Below are 19,080 nucleotides of genomic sequence, written 5' to 3'. Positions count from 1 at the left end.
TAACCTTTTAATTAAAGTTTCTCCAAATATCTAATAAATTTTATTGCAAAAAACACAAAACCAACAAAAAAAAAATATAATACTAAAACTATTCATTTAAAAAAAAAAAATGTTTTGATTTACTCATTTATTAAATATTATTAAAAATTAATGAAATGAAAACGTAAAAATTAGAATTTAATATTTGTTTAAATTTATTCTAAATTAAGATAAATTTTTTTTAATTATTTATTAATTTTTTAATTCATAACTTGTTACACGTTAGCCTAATTTTTTTTTTTTGTTTTCTGCAAAAAGAAATTTTTTAACAAATTAATTTTTCAAATGGATGTTATTGTAAAATTACTTAAATAGAGTTATTTAAAAGGGAAAGGAAAATTCAACCCAATAAAAATTTTCGAAGCTGTTAGCATTGCATTCTAACTATTGTTATACTGAGCTCTACGTTCCAATATTTCACGGTATTCATTAAAATTCATCTAAAAAGTTAATTCGAAGTTAAAAATTTTTACCAAAAAAAAAAAGTTTAAATAATATATAATAGTGAATATTATTTAAAAAAAATTTTCATAAATTCACTCTTTGAAAATTTATGGTTTTTAACATAAAAATTTGTAAAAAATAAAGAAACACTTACATGAATTTCTTGGGAAGTATAACGAGTCAACTTAATTGATTTACGTAATTCAGGTGTAATTGTTGAACGATAGCCACCTTTTCTAAGTAAAGAATCAATTGTTTGAATTTGGTCCCAACCTGTAAAGCGTAGACAATACAGAATAAATAATATATGTTAACAAATTTTCATACAATTATGTATTTATTTCAAATATATTATGTATTATGATATACCTTGTTCGGTTGCAACCTGTGGCAAATAAGTAGCAGTCCGTTTACATCCTCGCTCATTAATAAATTCTATTCGTATTCCATGAACACCTAATGTCCAATCTAAGTAACCACGTGCTTCTTCGAAACCCTAATTTAAAAACAAAAAATTGTTTTAAATTTTATAAAAAAAAGGTTTTTTTTAATTATTTTATTTTTGTTTTTTTTTTTTAAATATAAATATTTATAATTTGAACCTGTAGGATGGAAACAGATACTGTCAGTCTTGGAAATTCATTACGTGTTATTGGAGAAAAACGAGAATCCTTTAAAGCGCTTGATAAAGCATATTCTCTCAAGCCTGTAAAATAAAATTATTTATTCAAAATAAAATTTGTTGGAAAATTTAGCAGTATTTGAAATATACCTGCGTGAAGTTGCATTGCACTAAAAGTTCCTATACAACCACGTAACCTTTTATCACGGCCTATTTTCCATGTAACAAATAGTGGGCTATAAAAAACAAATACATCATTTTTCCAAAATATATAAATAGGTATTTAAAACTAAAAAATAAAATTTTAATTTAAAAAATTAAAATTTTTTCTAACTTACTGTGGATCGTTAGTAAATTGAGGATCAGCTGGACCATCAATATTATTTAGTTCACAATACAATACTTCAAAACAAAAGAAGCACATTTCAGGTATAGCTATTTGATCATTTAATTTATGATATCCATTTAACATTCTTGAACTATGTCCATTCATATGCGAATAATTAGTAACTGATTGTTGACCTTCATCATGATTATTACGGTGGTGATATCCATTATGATGTTGATAACCGGACATTTTGCTTTTTTCTTGTTTGTTCCTCTATCGACCGTTTGTTGTTAATTTTAGTTTGGTAAAAATCAATTTATTTCTATTTATGTAATTAGCCAAGCTATTTCAAAATTATTTTTAATTGAGTTCAGGTAATTTATATTTTAAAAATGCAGGCAATTAAATTTGATTTGATATGAAATATGAAGTCTTTAACTTTCTCTTTTTATTTACGGAAGGAAGGCAACAGCAGTTATCATACCTTGAATGTGTAATATATGCTATAGATACATTTTTTTACATTGAAAAAATTTCCTTCTTCTAAAAATCTTCTATTCTTAGTATTTGACAAATTATTCTGCTTTAAACGGAATGGATGCAATAATTTATGCCGTTAGAAAATTATTTTTAAAGAAAATAATAAGAAAATTAGAATTTTATTTATATTTTCCTTCTTAAAAATCCAGCTGATGATTATACATTTTTTCGATGTATTTATTCGTGCAGCATTTACTATAAAAGAATCCAACTAAAGTTTCTTTTAAAATACTTTCTATTAACTAGACTCAAAAACTTCATATCAATTACTAATTTTTATTATTTTATATTTATTTTTAACATTTACTTAATAAAAATTTGTATTGTCTATTATTAAACTAAACCTCTTTACAAATTTTTTTTCTCAGCCATCACATAAAATATTATCAACTGATCCCTGATTTATGACATTCTTATGCTAACACTGAGTTTCTTAAAATTTAAACGTCAAATTACTGTCATTGCATTCCCATGAGTCGAATTTGGACTATTTAAGTGGATTTCCACTCATTGTCAAAAAATACTATTACATCCGAACAATGTGCCGATTTCCACTATCGATTTTGATGTATCTATGTAAGTTTTTTTTTAATAAAACAAAAACTATTAACAGAACTGTACTCATTTCTGAACATATGTGTTTTCACTTCCGCCTGCACACCAAATTTTATATTTTTTTTATCTCAAAAAACTAGATGAACAAAATGAGACCATATTTTGCATATTTTCAGAATTTTTATTTATGAAATAAAACTTTATTTTATTATTAATAATTAAACCAATTGTCAAAAAATTACAAACTGAAAAAATAGGGATATCTTTTGCAAATTGTATTTTTAAAATTTCTTATAAAGTTTTTGGTTGGTACTTTTTGAATTGATATAATTTGTGAAAAAATTATAAATTAAAAAAATTAAGGATTTTTTGTATCCACGAAAAATTAAAGGAAAATGTATTTTGAAGTAAATTTATCAAGGCTGAACACAAATGCAGTTTTCCTTGCGGCGACAAATCAGTTTATTTAAATTGCAGCCGGTTAATTCGGTTATTTATTTGCAATATTTTTTAATGCAAAAGAGGGAAATACAAGTATTTAGTAGAATTAATTTTATTTACATATATTATATTAAAATTTTCTTGAACGAAAACGAATTCATTTTAATTAAACTTTTTTTTGATATTATACGTTTATTGAAATGTCTGTTTTGAAATGTGTATTATTTTTTTGAATATCTGCTATGAAATTTGAAAAATTTAAATATTAACACTTGACAGCTGTAATAAAATATCGATTTTGACACTCCGAAAAATAATGTTGTCATTGCAGATTCAGAGTGAAATTCACAATGAGAGTGTATAACAAAAGTTTAAAGTACGAAGGAATTGTTCACTGAGTATTATTAATTATTAGCAAAATTTGTGCAAATGTGTGTAATGGGTCGGTTTGGTATAAAACCCTTACACTCACTTTTGGATTACAAGTGTGAAACTTTGAAAGTTTTGAAAAAGAAATTATTGTTGATGAAAAATTTTTCTTTGAAAAATAAATTCTTTTGACATAACCAAGAACATCAACTGCAAGATTTCAAAGGTTTTTTTTGAAACTAAATTTTACTTTACAAAACTTGAAAAAAATTAAACATTGAGAAAAGAAAAACGTAATCATTATTTGTTAAAAAGTATCATGTCAGACCCTTTGCAATAAAAAACTTTATAAAGATTTTTTAAGTTTTATAAAGTTTTTAAAAACTTTCTTATATCTGACAGATCTAATATATATATATATATATATAATTTGTCAATTTTTTAATAACCCCGCTCAACCCAAACGTCAAATCCTATATGTCAAACTTAGCCAACGTCAATGTCCTCTCTATGAAAACGAGTACAAGACTACAAGTTTCAATTTCTAGAAAATCTGATGCAATATCTAAAATTCGATTATTTGGTGAAATTCGGTAAAAAAAATTAATAAAAAATAAATTTATAATATGGCTGAAGAAGATGCAGTAAGTAATTTTCAACATTTTACTATCTAATTTGATATTTTTATATATAATTTTGCCACATAAATATCAAAAAATTTTTAGGTTAAAATGTGCTCTTAATAAAAAAACTTGTCTCTATTATTATTTAAAAAAATATTTTTAGATATTTGATCCAACTTTGGTGAAAAAAAAGAAAAAAAAGAAGACCGCCTTCGATTTAGATGCTGCTTTAGGTTTAGAAGACAGCTCTAACACAAATGTTGCCGAAAATGCTAACACAAACGAAGAATCATTGGAAACGGGTGGTTTTGGTGGAAATGAGCTTGACGATAATTTAGATTTAGAAAACTTTGGTAAAAAGAAAAAGAAAAAAAAGAAGACTTTTAATTTAGACGATTTGGATAATGCTTTACCGACAAATGATACGAATGCAAATGATGGTGTAAACGAAGGTGCTGTCGATGATGTTAATCTTGAGGAGGATGTTGATCTAGATATGGACTTTTCAAAAACAAAAAAGAAGAAAAAGAAAAAGAAGGATCTAGATGAGCTGGTCTCAGAGAAGCAAGAAGATGAGAAATCCGATGAAAAAGAAAATGGTAAGTAATACTAAATAAAATCTTATTTCTTGTTTTAAATTAATGCACCTTAAAAAATAATTAAAAATAAGCATATGTGTGAATAAATTAAATTTGTCATTACATGCCTAACCGATACGGATTTAAATGTTTGCGAATTTGGTAAACATTTTTCAAATTAAATATAATTAAAGCATAAAAGCAAATTATTTCAATGTCCTAAAATATTCAATATTGTCTTTTTAGTTGACGAAAATAGTTCAACATGGGCGGGATCTGATCGGGATTATACATATGAGGAATTATTAAATCGTGTTTTTGAAATTATATTGGATAAAAATCCGGACATGGCAGGTGGTCGAAAACCAAAATTTGTTATGCGGCCTCCACAGGTATTGCGTGTTGGTACAAAAAAGACCTCATTTGCAAATTTTACAGATATTTGCAAAACCTTGCATCGTCAGCCTAAGCATTTATTAGATTTTTTACTGGCTGAATTGGGTACTAGCGGTTCAATGGATGGTAACCAACAGTTAATAATTAAAGGTCGTTTTCAACCGAAGCAAATTGAAAATGTTTTACGAAGATATATCAAAGAATATGTTACCTGCCACACATGTCGTTCTCCCGAAACTATTCTTCAAAAAGATACACGTTTATTCTTCTTACAGTGTGAATCTTGCGGATCTAGATGTTCAGTAGCAAGTATAAAATCTGGTTTTCAAGCTGTTACAAGCAAGCGTGCCGCCATTCGTGCGAAAACGGCTTGAATCTTTTAATTTTTTCTTTTGTTTGAAATCTTTAAAATCAAAAAAAGAATTAATAAATTTGAGAATCAATATTTCGAAGTCCACAATAGCTATTTTAGATTCATACTTTTATTTTTTCTTCAGTCTAGCTCAATGAAATTGTCTCAAAAACAATTTATAACATTATTGTTATATGATTACATTAAATTATAGTATTGGAATAATTTCTTATTACTTATGATATTTTATTTTGTAATAGAAGTAAATTAAGAAAATTGTTATAATACATACTTTGTATCTATGAACATTTTTAAAACCTAAAATAAAGAACTTTGAGATCATACTTGATAAAATATATCAATATAATGAATGACTTTAATATTTTTGAAGATATTTAAAAAACAACACTTTTTAGTTAGGTAGGTACCTATATTTTTTATTTTCTATGATTGCTACATAATTAATCGCTTTTCAAGTTACGAGCCTTTGTATTACTCTTTTATTTCAGTTCTCGTTTTGTTAACAACTGGTACGATTTTCTTGTCCTATTTGAAAAAGAAATCGGATTTTGCTCTATATATTTTGCACACGTTGTTGTGTAATTAAAGTATCTTGATCATATTTTTCTGATAATTTTTCTAATTTTTCTTGAAGTGAATAATATTGCTTCATTTCCAAATAAGTTATATACATTGCAACTAGCATGCTAACTATAGCAGAACCAGCTATAAAACCACTCAATGGTTTAGAAAATTTTGCAATTAATTTAAAAACTTCTTTTGGTTGTTCTGTTATTGAAGGTAATCTGTATGTGTAATGTCTTGTCGCAAACATTAATGTTGCAAATGGTGCTATAACTGCTGGATAAATAGTACCTAACCCGACTTGAAAACCAGCCGCACGCATTTGAATACAAACGGGACACATTTCACTTTGTAAAATAATAGATTTTTGTATAGAAACTTTATGATTGATTGTTGAAAATAATGCAGGTAAAATAACAATAGGCAAGTAAGTTGAAAATTTTCCATAATTTCCTAGTTTTAGTTTAGTTCTAAAGTGCTTATTAATGTAGATTCCTGCAAAATATATTTTAAAATTTATAAGTAATGAAATTATATTAATTGTGTAACAACCTGATAAGCCTCCAATAGCTCCTAGAACACCTGGTCCGAATCTTAAAGCCCATCTAATAAATTATATATCTATTATTTCAGAATTCTTGTAAAATATATATTTGTATTAAAAATTTTAAATATCATACACTTCTGATAGTTTGTCCCAATTATGTATAAGTTTAAGTTGATAATTATATGCTTGCTCTTGAGATATTATGACAGCATCTTCTGGAAGCTCTTCAAATTTTTTTTTGAGAAAAGCCATTAAAAAATAAAAAAATAAATTCTAATTTCAAATTGTAAACATTAAGTGAAATAGTATCTAAATATTCATTTCACGTTACTACACTTTAAAGGTTATAATATATTTTTGTTTTCATAAAATCTGTCAATTAGCCATCTATAGTTGAAATAGAAAAAGTTTATTTAATTTGATTTTGAAATGTAAATTTAATTCAAAATAGTTAAACATTAAAAATTTTCGTAAAAATAAAGAATTTTTTTAAAAAAATTTAAGTATTTATTTAAAATTTGTTAAAATAAATCATGTATTTCAAAATTAATAATATTATTTTATAAAATTCGTAGATATTTATTTCCTATAATATTTTTTACAAAAATTTTTTTCACCACTACTGTACTATTTATGAATTATTTTATCTGTCTTTTTGTTTGACACATAATTAAAAGTCAACAAATACATCTCTCAAATTTTTCAATATACATTTTGAACGAAGAGAGTGCATCACATCAAAAAAATAATATAATCAAATATTTTTTTTCTTTTAAAAAATTACACGTTTATTTTTTTGAAAAAATGCATAAAAAATTAATATTTTTCATGTTATTATACAATTAATCCACAAATTGTGTTGAAAATGTTATGTGATTAAATGTAATTTATTAAAAAAAAAAAACTATCATAATGAGAATAAAATAGATTTTCTGTGTTTGTTTGCCCTTTTTTGTTTTTTCTGTTTTTTTTTTTTTTTTTTTGTAAAAAGAAAGCAAATTGAACAGCAAGAAGAAAAACAATTTTTTATTAAAAATGGATCGATTTCAGAATAAAGCAATGTGTTTTATACCACCAACAACAACAAATCAAAATAATCAAAATAATTTTAATAATAGTGATTTTAATTTAAATATTGAAATAAAACAAGAAATTCCTGATATCGATTTTGAGGAAGAAAAAATTGAAGATACCACCACATACGATGATGGTTATCACTCAAAATGCGGTGAAATATATATAAGTAATATAAATAAGGAATTCTCCTTTTATTGTAGTTTGTGCAATGCAAATTTTATAAATTTTAATTTATTTTCACGTCATATTTTATATGGAAATCATGGAACTCAATTATCCTTTTTGAATAATAATAATAATATTAATAATATTAACAATAACAATAATAATAATAATCAACTACTGCAATTTAATAGAGGAAAAGATATTAAATCAATTAATAGAAATACTTTTCAACAATCTAATATAAATGATATCCCAAATATATCATCACCTACGGTATCATTTAATTCAAGAAATTTTCTAGATATTGATAATACAAGATCAAATCGTATTTTTCATGAATCAATAGACTTTAAACCAGATAATATTGGTAAGTTTTTATTTTGAATAATTATAAAAAAAAAAAAAGCAATTATTTTTATGAAAAAATAAGTAGGTATCTACCTATAAATTAAATATGAATATTTATTTTAAGTGATTTAAGTTTATTTATTTACATCTATACGTAGGTAACTTACTATATTACTAATATGTAGGTAACTTACTCGCCCTATACAAGAAAATTATATTTAAAATATTAATGTTTGAATAAGATTTAATACTTAATATGTATAGTGTTTAAATTTTCCTCAATTAAGTAGTTTAAACAATTTTAACCAATTTATATATAAAAATCATTGATTTATTTATTATTTTTTAAATCCAGTTCGGCATATTCGGCAATAATACCCACCCAAATTCGTAAATTCCTCTCAAACTTGGTTAACTAAACTACATAATTAATATAACTATAATGGATATTATTACCTAATTTTATTTTAAATATGTAGTTAGGATTTCTAAACATGCATTTATTAAATTTCTAAACATAATTTATAAATTTGATACATGCATTTATGCATGTGAAAAAAAAATAATACATTTATAATAGTATTTATTGTTTATTTTTTCTTCTTATTTCAATTTACAAGCAAGAATTAAATTTTATATTGTATTTTGTATACATACATATCTGCAAATAATGTAGGTGAGTCCAATCTACCATTTTCTAATTATGCCATAATCTAGTCGCTATTAAATCCTAAAGAAAATAAATTTAATAAATGAAAATTTGAACAATGTATCTGGAATTGGATAGGTGCTTACATATCTATCTATCTATATATTAACGAACCAATTTATTTTTCGATTTGAATAGAATATTGTATAAATGTGCACTAATACAAATGCAGTTTGTATTAAATGTATATTAATATACTACATTGAAAATTAAATTTAATATGTATAATAGTAAGATATAATGTACCTAAAAACTTATTTATTTTTAAATTAATAATTTATCCTATATTTTTCAATTTTTATCTTAACATTATTAAATTTTTTAACTTTCATCAATATCATTTAATACAAAGAATTTTAATATATAGATTTGAATGAAATTATTGCTCCAGTTTTTCTGACATAACTACATAATACTCGCAAATACAAAAATCTGAAGCTAGGGAACATAATATACTTTCTAATATGTACATATTATGTATACCTACTATATATAATTTTATTTACTAATTTGTTCAAAAACCTAAACTAAATAATTATGTATTTGTTAAAAATAAATAATTTAATAATTTTTTCTCCCTAAATAAAATTATACATAATATGCGTTATAATAAATTTATGATAGAACTGATAAATACATAATACTTTAACAAAATTTAATAAAGATGATGAAAATTTATAGACCCTGCTAATATTTAAAAATTTATCTTTGATTTTAGATTATAAAATTTGGCAAAATATAAAAAGGCTTTTTTACAAATATTAAATTGAACACAATTAAATTTCAAGTTAGTAGTAGTGTATTCTATACGTGTAAGTTGCTATAATTATTTATTATTTCTATTTCTATAGATAAACATCTACCTATATACATATGTATATATCGAAATTAAGCATAGCTGCCTCACATGCGAGAATATGCGGTTTGCGTTTTGCAGATAAAAATTTTGTATAATATTCTAATATCTAATTTTACTTAAATTTTTATCTTGTATATGAAATACATTGCGTATTGTTCCTTTGGTCCAATAATAATAATATCTTAAAGTTTAACTAGGTAGGTACATAATTCATCTACTAGCTTTTGTATCATGTACGTAGGTGCATTATGGCAAAAACTGTATTCATTTAAACTTTTTATCAATATATTTTTGCAAAGATATACTTTGTATATAAATATAAAGATAAGTTTTTTTACACAAAATACTATTAGATAATTATTTTTCATATAGAAAATAATTTAGTGTGAATTAAATAAATATTTTTTATTTATTTTACAGAAAATATCAAAAATGATTTGGAGCCAGCAAAATGTCGCATATGTTTTAAAGCCTTTCAGTCAAACCGTGACTTAAGAGCCCATTTTCAAATATGTCATACGAGCGATAGGCAACCAAATTTATACAAACAAACACAATGTGAAAAAAAATCGAATTCAAATCCTTTAAACAACGTAGTTTCGGTTGCAACATTTTCACTAGCTGTCTGTTCGACACCAAGTAATAATCAGAATTCTAATCTTGGCAGATCTGAAAATTTTTCTCGTGAAAATAGAGAGTTCGGTAGAATAAAAAATGCTCCTGAAAATATTCGTGTTAAATCATTTTCAAGTTTAAAGCAGGACACAGATCCTTTATCACTTACTCCATCATTGTTGTCAGCTACAAATCAAGACAAAACAACACCTAGATTTGCTTCGAAAGCAACAACGCCACTTATAATATCCAAAACTAAGGGCACTTATTCATCTTCCAATAAATATACAGGATCTGCAATTACTCATGATACGCAGAAAGTTTCAATTATAAAAGCATCAGCAACTATTGCTGAGATAGCTAATAATGAAAGTAATGAAGATGCAAACTCTAGCGGTGGGTCTGATCAATTACCTGGACATTGTCCTTATTGCCCAGTAAAATTTCAAAAGATGAAGTATATTAATTTTCACTTACAAAAGTATCATCCTGAAAAAATACAAGAAAACGAAAACAATATAAAACAGTCAGAAAACTGTTATCAATGTGAAATGTGCAATAAACTTTTTAGAAGGCTAGATTTTTATAAAAAACATATGAGGAAACATCCAAGAAATAGACAAAAATTCCGTACCAGTAAAGTTTCCGAACCACTTTTAAATGAAAATGAAAAGGATCAAAATGAAAAAATCATTAAAATGTCTGCTGAAATTGTAAAGGAAAAAAATGAAGTTAATTTTTCAGAAATCAATGAAGTTATTCCAAGCAATTCAAATTCTGAGTCTGGCAAAATAACTGAAAAACCAACTGAAACAGTAGAGCACACAGAAATCAAGTGTAGAACACGAAAAAGACTGAAATGCCAATATTGTGGTAAAAGTTTTTTGAAACTAAATCACCTACTATTACACGAGCGAAAGCATAAGCCAAACTGTTCGGTTAAATGTCGTGTTTGTGAAGAAAGATACTGTTTTAGAGCCGCTTATGATAATCATATGAAACAAATTCATCCAGATACAGAATATCAGCTAAATGATAACGAAATTAAAATTTTAACATGGCCAAAACTCTCAGTGTCAGATTTGAATTCCACAAAATGTGACGATTTTATTTTACCGGAGGAAGAAATGGAAACTTCAGTGATAAATAAAAAAAATTGTAGGTTTTGCCCTAAAATTTTCAAAACTGTTGAATATCGAATATTGCATGAAAAAGCACATACTGGAACTGGAAATTTCACTTGTAAATATTGTGAACAGAAGTTCAATTCTATTGGTACTATGTGGTCACATCAGAGAAATTGTCCAAAAAAATTTGAGGAAAGCAATCAAGCTTCTGAATTTTGGCAAAATTATGAAAATCGGTTGCGTACAGCACAAGTAGAAAACGAAATAACAAAAAAAAGTAACGAAACGGAACTCGTTCAACCTTGTGCTGAAATTTCAAAAGTAAATTTTGAAAATAAGGAATTAAAATCGTGTTTTAAATGCACATATTGTAAAAGACTTTTTAGAAGTAAGTATTGAATTAAGATATTTATTAACTTAACTAATTTATTGATTTTTTACTTAACTAATTTTTTAGGGAAAGCTAACTGGTTACACCATGTACGAAAACATACTGGAGAAAAATTTGAATGCAATATTTGTGATTATAAGACAACCAGTCCATTTTACTTGAAATCACATATCATGAAAATACATGATTATAGTAAAGCCACCAAAAATACTGTGCAGGATCTGAGGAAAGATCCAACAAGCGAGGCAAACCTTAACACTGCAATTGAAGCAGCAACGAAAACATCATTGTTTAAATCGAAATTGCTTTTACAAACTCTAGCTAAATTTGACTCTATTACGTCTGAAGAAAAGACAGAAAGCTTCAAACGTCTAAAACTATTTAAATGTAAATTCTGTAATGAAGTGTACACTAAAAAACATAATCTCGAAGAACATTTAAGAGTACATCTCAAAAGTAAACAAATCAGTATTTTTGATTTATACAAATGTAAATATTGTAATTTACGTTATAAAGTAAAATATCAGGCTTTATTACATGAGAAGAAACATCGCAAACAGAAGTTAGTTGAATGCAACTTATGCGCAAAGAGTTTCAATAAATATTACATTCATTACCACAAAAAGATTCATCATGATTCCAGAATAAAGCTATCACATCCCCCCAAGTTATTGAAAGACATTGATGGAAAAGAAAAAGAAGAGACAAAAACAGAAAATATACTAGTATTTGAATGTAATATTTGCAAAAAGAAACTCGATTCCGCTGACTTACTTAAGATACACGTCAATATTGACCATAAAGAATCGGAAAGTACAAGCGAAAATCCTTGCAGCAAAGTGCCATTGTTACTGTCTGTAAAGTCGGAGGAATCGGTTACACCTTTGTCGGAACAAATTACAAACTCAGAAGAAGTAGAGGGAAATTGGACCAAAAAGGAAAAATGCAAAATATGCGCCGAAATTTTTGATTATCATTACTTAGCTACACATATGAGAACTCATACTGTTGACAATAAGCCATTTAAATGTGATGTTTGTCCTCGTACTTTTAGATTTAAAAGTAGTTTGATACGACATTCAATAACTGTTCACACCAAAAAGAAAAAAGAAAAGAAAAATAATATGGATGTTAGCACACTATCTGGAAAGGAGTCCCTTTCCTCATCAGCAATAAGTTCAGCTCCTGTAAAAAAATCTAAAAAAATTACAATACGTACATTAATTAAGGACAAAAAAATACCAGTTGTAAATGGACCACCCTTTAAATGTCCCCATGAGGGTTGTCGGAAATTTTTTGGAAGGCGACTGGGGTTCAATAAACATTACTTATTACATTTGGACACTTTTAAATGCAAATTTTGTAATCGCTGCTTTCAGACAAGAAAAGTTCTTCAAAAGCATATAAATTTTCACACCGAAAAATTGCCATATAAGTGTAAAATATGCTCCAAAGCATTCCCAGTTAAGCACGCACTAATTTGGCACAAACGTAGAAATAATTGTGAAAACCCCTTGGCTGAGGAATCTAAAGTTTCATACGATTGTGAGCGCTGTATGAAGTCTTTTATAACAAAATCTACGCTTAGGCAACACATATTAGAAAACACGTGCGAATTCACGAAAAACGAAGCTAAAATTGCGACAGTGCCAAGCGAAGTACAAATCTCAGTAAAAGAAGAAAATGTAACGATTGTTGAAACAAAACTAAAATGCGAGAGTTGTGGTGAAGTTTTTTTGAATTCATGTGATTTATCTATACACTGTAAAAAAGCAAATTGTGTTCCTAAAGCTATAACTACTGCGTTATCAGATTTGAAAGAAGACAAAAAACCTGCAACAATGAATCTGCCAACTGAAACTTGTGATGTTGTGCAGAAGATTCCTCCAAAATGTAAATGCGAACTTTGTTTTAAGGCTTTTGATACTAAAATCGCGTTATCATGGCATAAGCGTAGAAGAGTTTGTGAAGTACCAAGTGACTTTTTGTGTGAATATAGGGTAGATGAGTCGAAAGAAACCGAAAATAAAAGTGTAGTAGTTCACAAGACCGAAAAATTAGAAGGAATTCAAGAAACAAAATTAGAAAAGGAAACCCAAAATGAAGAGCTACATTGTGAAACAGCAGAGGAGATCAAAAAGGAGCAGTACCAATGTGAAGTCTGTTTCAAAGTTTTCGTTGTTAAAGGATTTTTGCTAAGACATATGAAATATTATCATCCACCTTTGGTAGAAAAAGATGTTGTAGAAATTAATAATGAAACTGAAATTAATGAGAACGAGAATGAAAATGGGGTTGAAAGTGAAGAAAATTCGAATAGAAGATCTACTCGCAAAAAAGTAGAAAGTGAGACCACTAAATTTCAGTGTCAAATATGTTTAAAGAAATTTGAAACAAAAGGCCTTCTAGCTGGTCATACTAGAACGAAAGCTTGTTTTAAATCTAGCAGTTGCATGTCTACATTGAGGGCTCAAAAGCATCCAATAAAGGATGGCGCAAATGCTGTTAATAAATGTAATCTTTGCAATAAAGTATTTGCTAATGAAGGTTTTCTAACCTTTCATGTGCGAAATCAAATATGTATTCTTAAGAAAGATTACATAAAAATCCAGCCTGATTTACAAAATTTAAATGAAGAGAATTTATTGAATAAATCAGATTACCAATTAGATGCGCATTTAAATAAAGAGCCTGTACTTCACACAATTACGGAACTGAAAGCAAATCAAATTCCAGAAAGTTTAAGTGTTCCAGAATCTAAAATAGAAAGTAAAAAACGTTTTACTTGTAAAAGGTGCAATAAAATTTTTTCTACCAAGGTTGAATTAGCTTGGCACACTAGGAGAAGAGAATGTTTTTATAAACGAAAAAAATACAAATTAAAAACCGGACTTAGCGTAAATCAACACGCATCCAAGATTAGAAAAAAGCTAATTGATGGTATTGTCAGTTTTCGCAAGATTAGTACAGAGCGAAAAATTTTGCAAAAGAAAGTTTATAAGGCAGCAATTCAAGTTTATAAAAAGAACAAAAGCGTTGCCGATATGGCGAATAAATATCATATATCTAAAACCGTAATATACAAACGAATCAATGCCCTCAAAGAATTGAATGTAGTTCCTGTTGATTCCAATAAAACTAACCTGATGAAAGTAGAAAATTTTAACACAGATTTAGCAAATTTAGAAAAGCAGGAGAACGGAGGAAATGATAAAGAAGCTGAAAAAGCCAATGTAGAGCCTGACATTGGTGCAATTGCCACCGATACCAATAAGGTATTACCAAAAATTGATTTGACCGTTCTTCGTAATGAAAAAGATAAAAACATGGTAAGAGCAATTCGAAATTATGTCAGAGATAGAAAAAAAGGTCGTAAACTTCCGCAAAGATTTTATTGTGACAGATATCAAATTCGGAAAATCCATTTTTACAGAAAATTGTTTAAATTAGGTTTAGTAAGAAAAAAAGGGCCACAAAAGCGAGATTCGGATAACATTTCGGCAATTCAGGAAACTCAACGTAGTTTTAACATCCCAAAAATTGAAGTAGAAAAGCAAATACTGCAAGAACAAGGAACTCCTCCAATTGCAATTTCTTCTCAAACAACTAGTATTGTGAACATAAGTGAACAACCTCATAAAGGAAAAAGAGGTAGGTTACCTAAATGTTCAGAAGAAACAGTTAGAAAAGCTGTAATGGAATATAGAATGGGGAAAGGCACGCAATTGCAATTATGTGAAAAATATAATGTGGGCATATGCGCATTTCATCGAATGAAAAAAATATTGCTAAATGAACTTCCCAATTTGGAGTCTCAACTAGAAAAGAAAGAAGAAGTACAAGAAACGCAAATAAATGATGATGCAAAAGTGGAACCAACGCCCATTGTTGACTCTACATCTTCCGCAAGTAAAACTTTAGATGTTAACATATCAGAAAATATCAGTCACTCAGCGGATGAACCTTCACTTAAATCTCAACTTTATGAGGAGTTCAAAATTCATAAACCTAAACGTAAAGTTAAAATGATGAATACAGAAGATCTTAAAAGGAGACGACAGGCGGTTATGGACGTTTGTGGAGATTTAATGGTTAACCGAAAATCTAAATATAATATACCCGGAACTAAAGAAAATGTTATTTTAATGGATGCAATAGGTGACGTTGTACATGGTATTAGATCCTTTTCAAATGCCGTGAAACATTATAAAATATCATTTTACACTTTGCAAAGATATTTGGACAAATATAATGAAAGAATCAAAAACAAAAAAAAAACTGTTACATTTCAGGAAGGGTCAGATCCTGGAAAAAATACTTCCGTCGAAAACGAAAATAGGCTTTCTTGTACGACAGATAACAATAATGAAAATAAAACTGAAAATCCTACTGAAAACATCAACGAAAATCCAATGAAAAAAGAAGACACCATTTCATCTTCCTCTTCTTCATCGTCTTCTTCGTCAACTTCATCACATTCATCAACAGAAAGTTATAGCAGTGATTCGACTGATTCTGATTCTGATACTGATACCACGAGTGAAAATAACGAAAATATAAATGTAAAGAAAACTAATGATCCTACAGGGAAAAATATAATTCCAAATATATCAAGTAGTTTAAAACAACAGCAAAGAATTGTCTTTGATCCAACTACAGGACAATACATTGTCAAGAAAAAATATGAAGGAAGAGGTGGAAAAGGAAAAATCCGGCAAACTGTTTATTCTAAACCAGGAACAAAGGAAAATACAGTTTTAATGGCAGCTATCAATGAGATAAGGACAAAAGGAGAAAGTATTGGTTATGTTGCCAAAAAGTTCCAAATTTCTATACAAACTGTAAACAAATACATAAATCTATTTGAAAAGCAAGGCATTATTCCCAAGTTTACTGGTCAAAGAGCAAACGAATTGGAATTTGTGCGGGATAACAATAATTTGGCATCAACTATAGATTCAGAACCCAAAAGTATTGAGAAAACTGAAGTTCAAATACAGTGTACAAATCCCATAATCAATACAAATCCACCCATAGCTGGAAATACTTTGAATGAAAATACATCTAAAGAAGAAATTAAAAATACTGGAAGCGGCAATTTAGCTAATATTCTAAAATTCCCGGAAATTCATCCAGTTGTTGAAAAAGATTGTTTAAATCAAAACAACAATGTGAAACATTTAGAACATTGTTTCCCAACACCTAATATTGGAAGTCAATTGAATATCAATGTTTCACTTCAGAAAAATGTTGCTATAGATTTGACAGGAGGAAATAAAACTGAAGTTGAACAAAATGTTTTAAAAGAGAATTCTATTAGTTGCACTAAAAATGAAATGGAAAATATTAAAGATCTGATAAGAAAACCAATTTACATAACTCAAAAAATGTCGTCTGTCCAAAATACAGCAGTTGATAGTACGAATGATAAAATCATTGTAGGTGGATTATTAACAAAACCAGTTGAAAATTTACAAAAAGATCATAGATTAGTAAAAAGCACTATTGAAATAAGAAAACCAACGTACTTAACACAAAAACCTTCCACTACGGTTGTCCAGTGTCCTGAGATAAAACCGATACCTTCTTCTGTTGACTCAAATTCTATAGCTAGCGTGATTTCAAAAATATCAGAACTAAATAAATGTCCAGTAATAATAAAAAATGTTACAGTACCAGATTACAGCCAAATTAAAGTAGAAACACGTAACCCGATTATATCACAAATACTTAAACCTACCGAAATTGCACAAAAATCATTTTTGCCATTCATAGAGAAATCTTCATTTTCAGGTGATATTTTAGGAATGAATCAAAATCCAAAAGAAAATGACAAAATAAAAGAAATACAACAACTGCCAAATAAATTTACGGGAAATTTGTCCGAAAAAAGTGTTACGGATATTATTAACATTAGTAGTGAAACAAACAAAAAAGAAAAATGTATTACTCAACTTGAACAACATCAAAACATAAAAATTCGTAAACCAACATATATAACACAAAAATCAGTTTGTCCTCCTATTAAAACTATTTTAGAAAGTGGACAACACAGTGATAAACAAAGTATAACAATACAACCTGTCCAGAAACCACCAGAACAAATAATTCAAATAACATCGACTACTACATCACATTTGCTATCACAAAAGCAACATTCTTTAAATTCTAACGAAAACAAACTTGGTATATTGCCATCATTGGCAACGTCAACATCTTCACCAATTATATCTCGAAAAGATGTGGTGAAAATTGGTTCATGTCATCCATCCACAACCAAATGTATGAGGTTAACGGATATTCCATCGGAATCGAATGAAGATGATTTAATAATAGAACATGCAATGCGTAGTCTTTTAGAACAAGATACTGAATTAGAAATAGGTAATGCAGATTCTACAACGGTTGCACATAAAAGTCAATCCACAAAAACATTATGCAATACAACTCAAAAAAGTGATGGAAATAGTGATAGAATTGTTTTAAAAACAAGCACAAAATCATTGACTCCAACCTGCAATACTTCAAAGGATTCTTCAAATTTTAATACACAGCGTTTATTTGATTCAAAAGATTCAAATTTTAAATCCAGTTGAAAAAATTTTTCAACATAAATTTTACTTTTAAAAAAATAAGATTTTCATAGAAAACAATAAGATAAATAAATACAATTAAGTTTATTATAAAATTAATAAATAGCTAAAATATATTATGTTCTTTAAATGTAATAATAATTTTTAAGAGATATTTGAAAAAAAAAAAGTAAATTATATTAAAGTAAAACTTCTTTCTTAAATATATGTAATCATATATTGTATAACTATATTCTGCAATAATCATGATTAGATCAACATGAAAAAATTATTAAAGTTTTGAATTGATAAACATAAAAACTTTAAGATTTAAATTTAAGTAAAATGCTATATTATAAACTATAAAATAGTTTTAATATGTTATTTCTTTTTTATCTACTAAGATATTCCAATTGAAAATTAGGTATATATTTGTATAATTTGGTATATAATTATTTTATATAAAATTAATCATAATTAATTGGTGCTTTTAAGGAATTTAAGCACAGGAAACTTTGTTTTATTATTATCTTTTTCGTTTTCTGTTTCAAAAGAATGTTTTCCAATAAATTTTGTTTATTTTAATTACATATTGGATTTTTTTTTTATAAATAAGTTTTCTATTATAAATTTTATTGTATGACTGTTTTATTAACAATTTTATAGAAATAAATTTATTTTGTTAAATTATTAATATAAAACTATTATATAATAATAATAATACTATAGGAATAAATATTAGAATACAGAGCTTTTTATGTTGTTGCTTTACCAGTAAAAAATTTTTGTTCGAAAAGA

At 26.9% G+C, this 19,080-nt stretch overlaps 4 protein-coding genes across 5 annotated transcripts; 2 read left to right on the top strand and 2 right to left on the bottom strand.

Annotated features, from left to right (window-relative positions):
• Positions 1-346: 346 nt before the first annotated feature.
• On the bottom strand, positions 347-2,366 carry LOC129612825 (uncharacterized protein CG5902). Its single transcript, XM_055526610.1, has 6 exons — positions 1,444-2,366; positions 1,256-1,341; positions 1,086-1,189; positions 853-979; positions 638-756; positions 347-479 (listed from the first exon to the last, which is right to left on the bottom strand). Exons 1-6 carry the CDS (start codon positions 1,680-1,682, stop codon positions 420-422), a joined length of 735 nt encoding a protein of 244 aa, XP_055382585.1. The 5' UTR covers positions 1,683-2,366; the 3' UTR covers positions 347-419.
• Positions 2,367-3,830: 1,464 nt separating this feature from the next.
• LOC129612811 (eukaryotic translation initiation factor 2 subunit 2) lies at positions 3,831-5,464 on the top strand. 2 transcript variants are annotated; one of them, XM_055526587.1, is made up of 4 exons: positions 3,831-3,982; positions 4,125-4,561; positions 4,667-4,701; positions 4,786-5,464. In XM_055526587.1, exons 1-4 carry the CDS (start codon positions 3,965-3,967, stop codon positions 5,307-5,309), a joined length of 1,014 nt encoding a protein of 337 aa, XP_055382562.1. In that variant the 5' UTR covers positions 3,831-3,964; the 3' UTR covers positions 5,310-5,464. The 2 variants fall into 2 exon arrangements, with proteins under 2 accessions (XP_055382562.1, XP_055382563.1); XM_055526588.1 differs by lacking the exon at positions 4,667-4,701 and having other exon boundaries at positions 4,125-4,560.
• A 254-nt stretch (positions 5,465-5,718) lies between these two features.
• LOC129612812 (uncharacterized) lies at positions 5,719-6,760 on the bottom strand. The gene is made up of 3 exons (XM_055526590.1): positions 6,553-6,760; positions 6,425-6,477; positions 5,719-6,367 (listed from the first exon to the last, which is right to left on the bottom strand). Exons 1-3 carry the CDS (start codon positions 6,669-6,671, stop codon positions 5,862-5,864), a joined length of 678 nt encoding a protein of 225 aa, XP_055382565.1. The 5' UTR covers positions 6,672-6,760; the 3' UTR covers positions 5,719-5,861.
• Positions 6,761-7,226: 466 nt separating this feature from the next.
• LOC129612783 (uncharacterized) lies at positions 7,227-18,535 on the top strand. Its single transcript, XM_055526548.1, has 3 exons — positions 7,227-8,028; positions 9,998-11,707; positions 11,777-18,535. The coding sequence occupies exons 1-3, from the start codon at positions 7,455-7,457 to the stop codon at positions 18,304-18,306; spliced, it is 8,814 nt and encodes a 2,937-aa protein (XP_055382523.1). The 5' UTR covers positions 7,227-7,454; the 3' UTR covers positions 18,307-18,535.
• The last annotated feature ends 545 nt before the right edge of the window (positions 18,536-19,080 follow it).

The sequence above is a fragment of the Condylostylus longicornis genome, unplaced genomic scaffold (genome assembly GCF_029603195.1).
Source record: "Condylostylus longicornis isolate FDR11 unplaced genomic scaffold, ASM2960319v2 ptg000077l, whole genome shotgun sequence".
In the NCBI taxonomy this organism is placed as follows: Eukaryota; Metazoa; Arthropoda; class Insecta; order Diptera; family Dolichopodidae; genus Condylostylus; species Condylostylus longicornis.
Note: the sequence above shows the minus strand (reverse complement) of the source record. Positions and strands in the feature narration are given on the sequence as shown.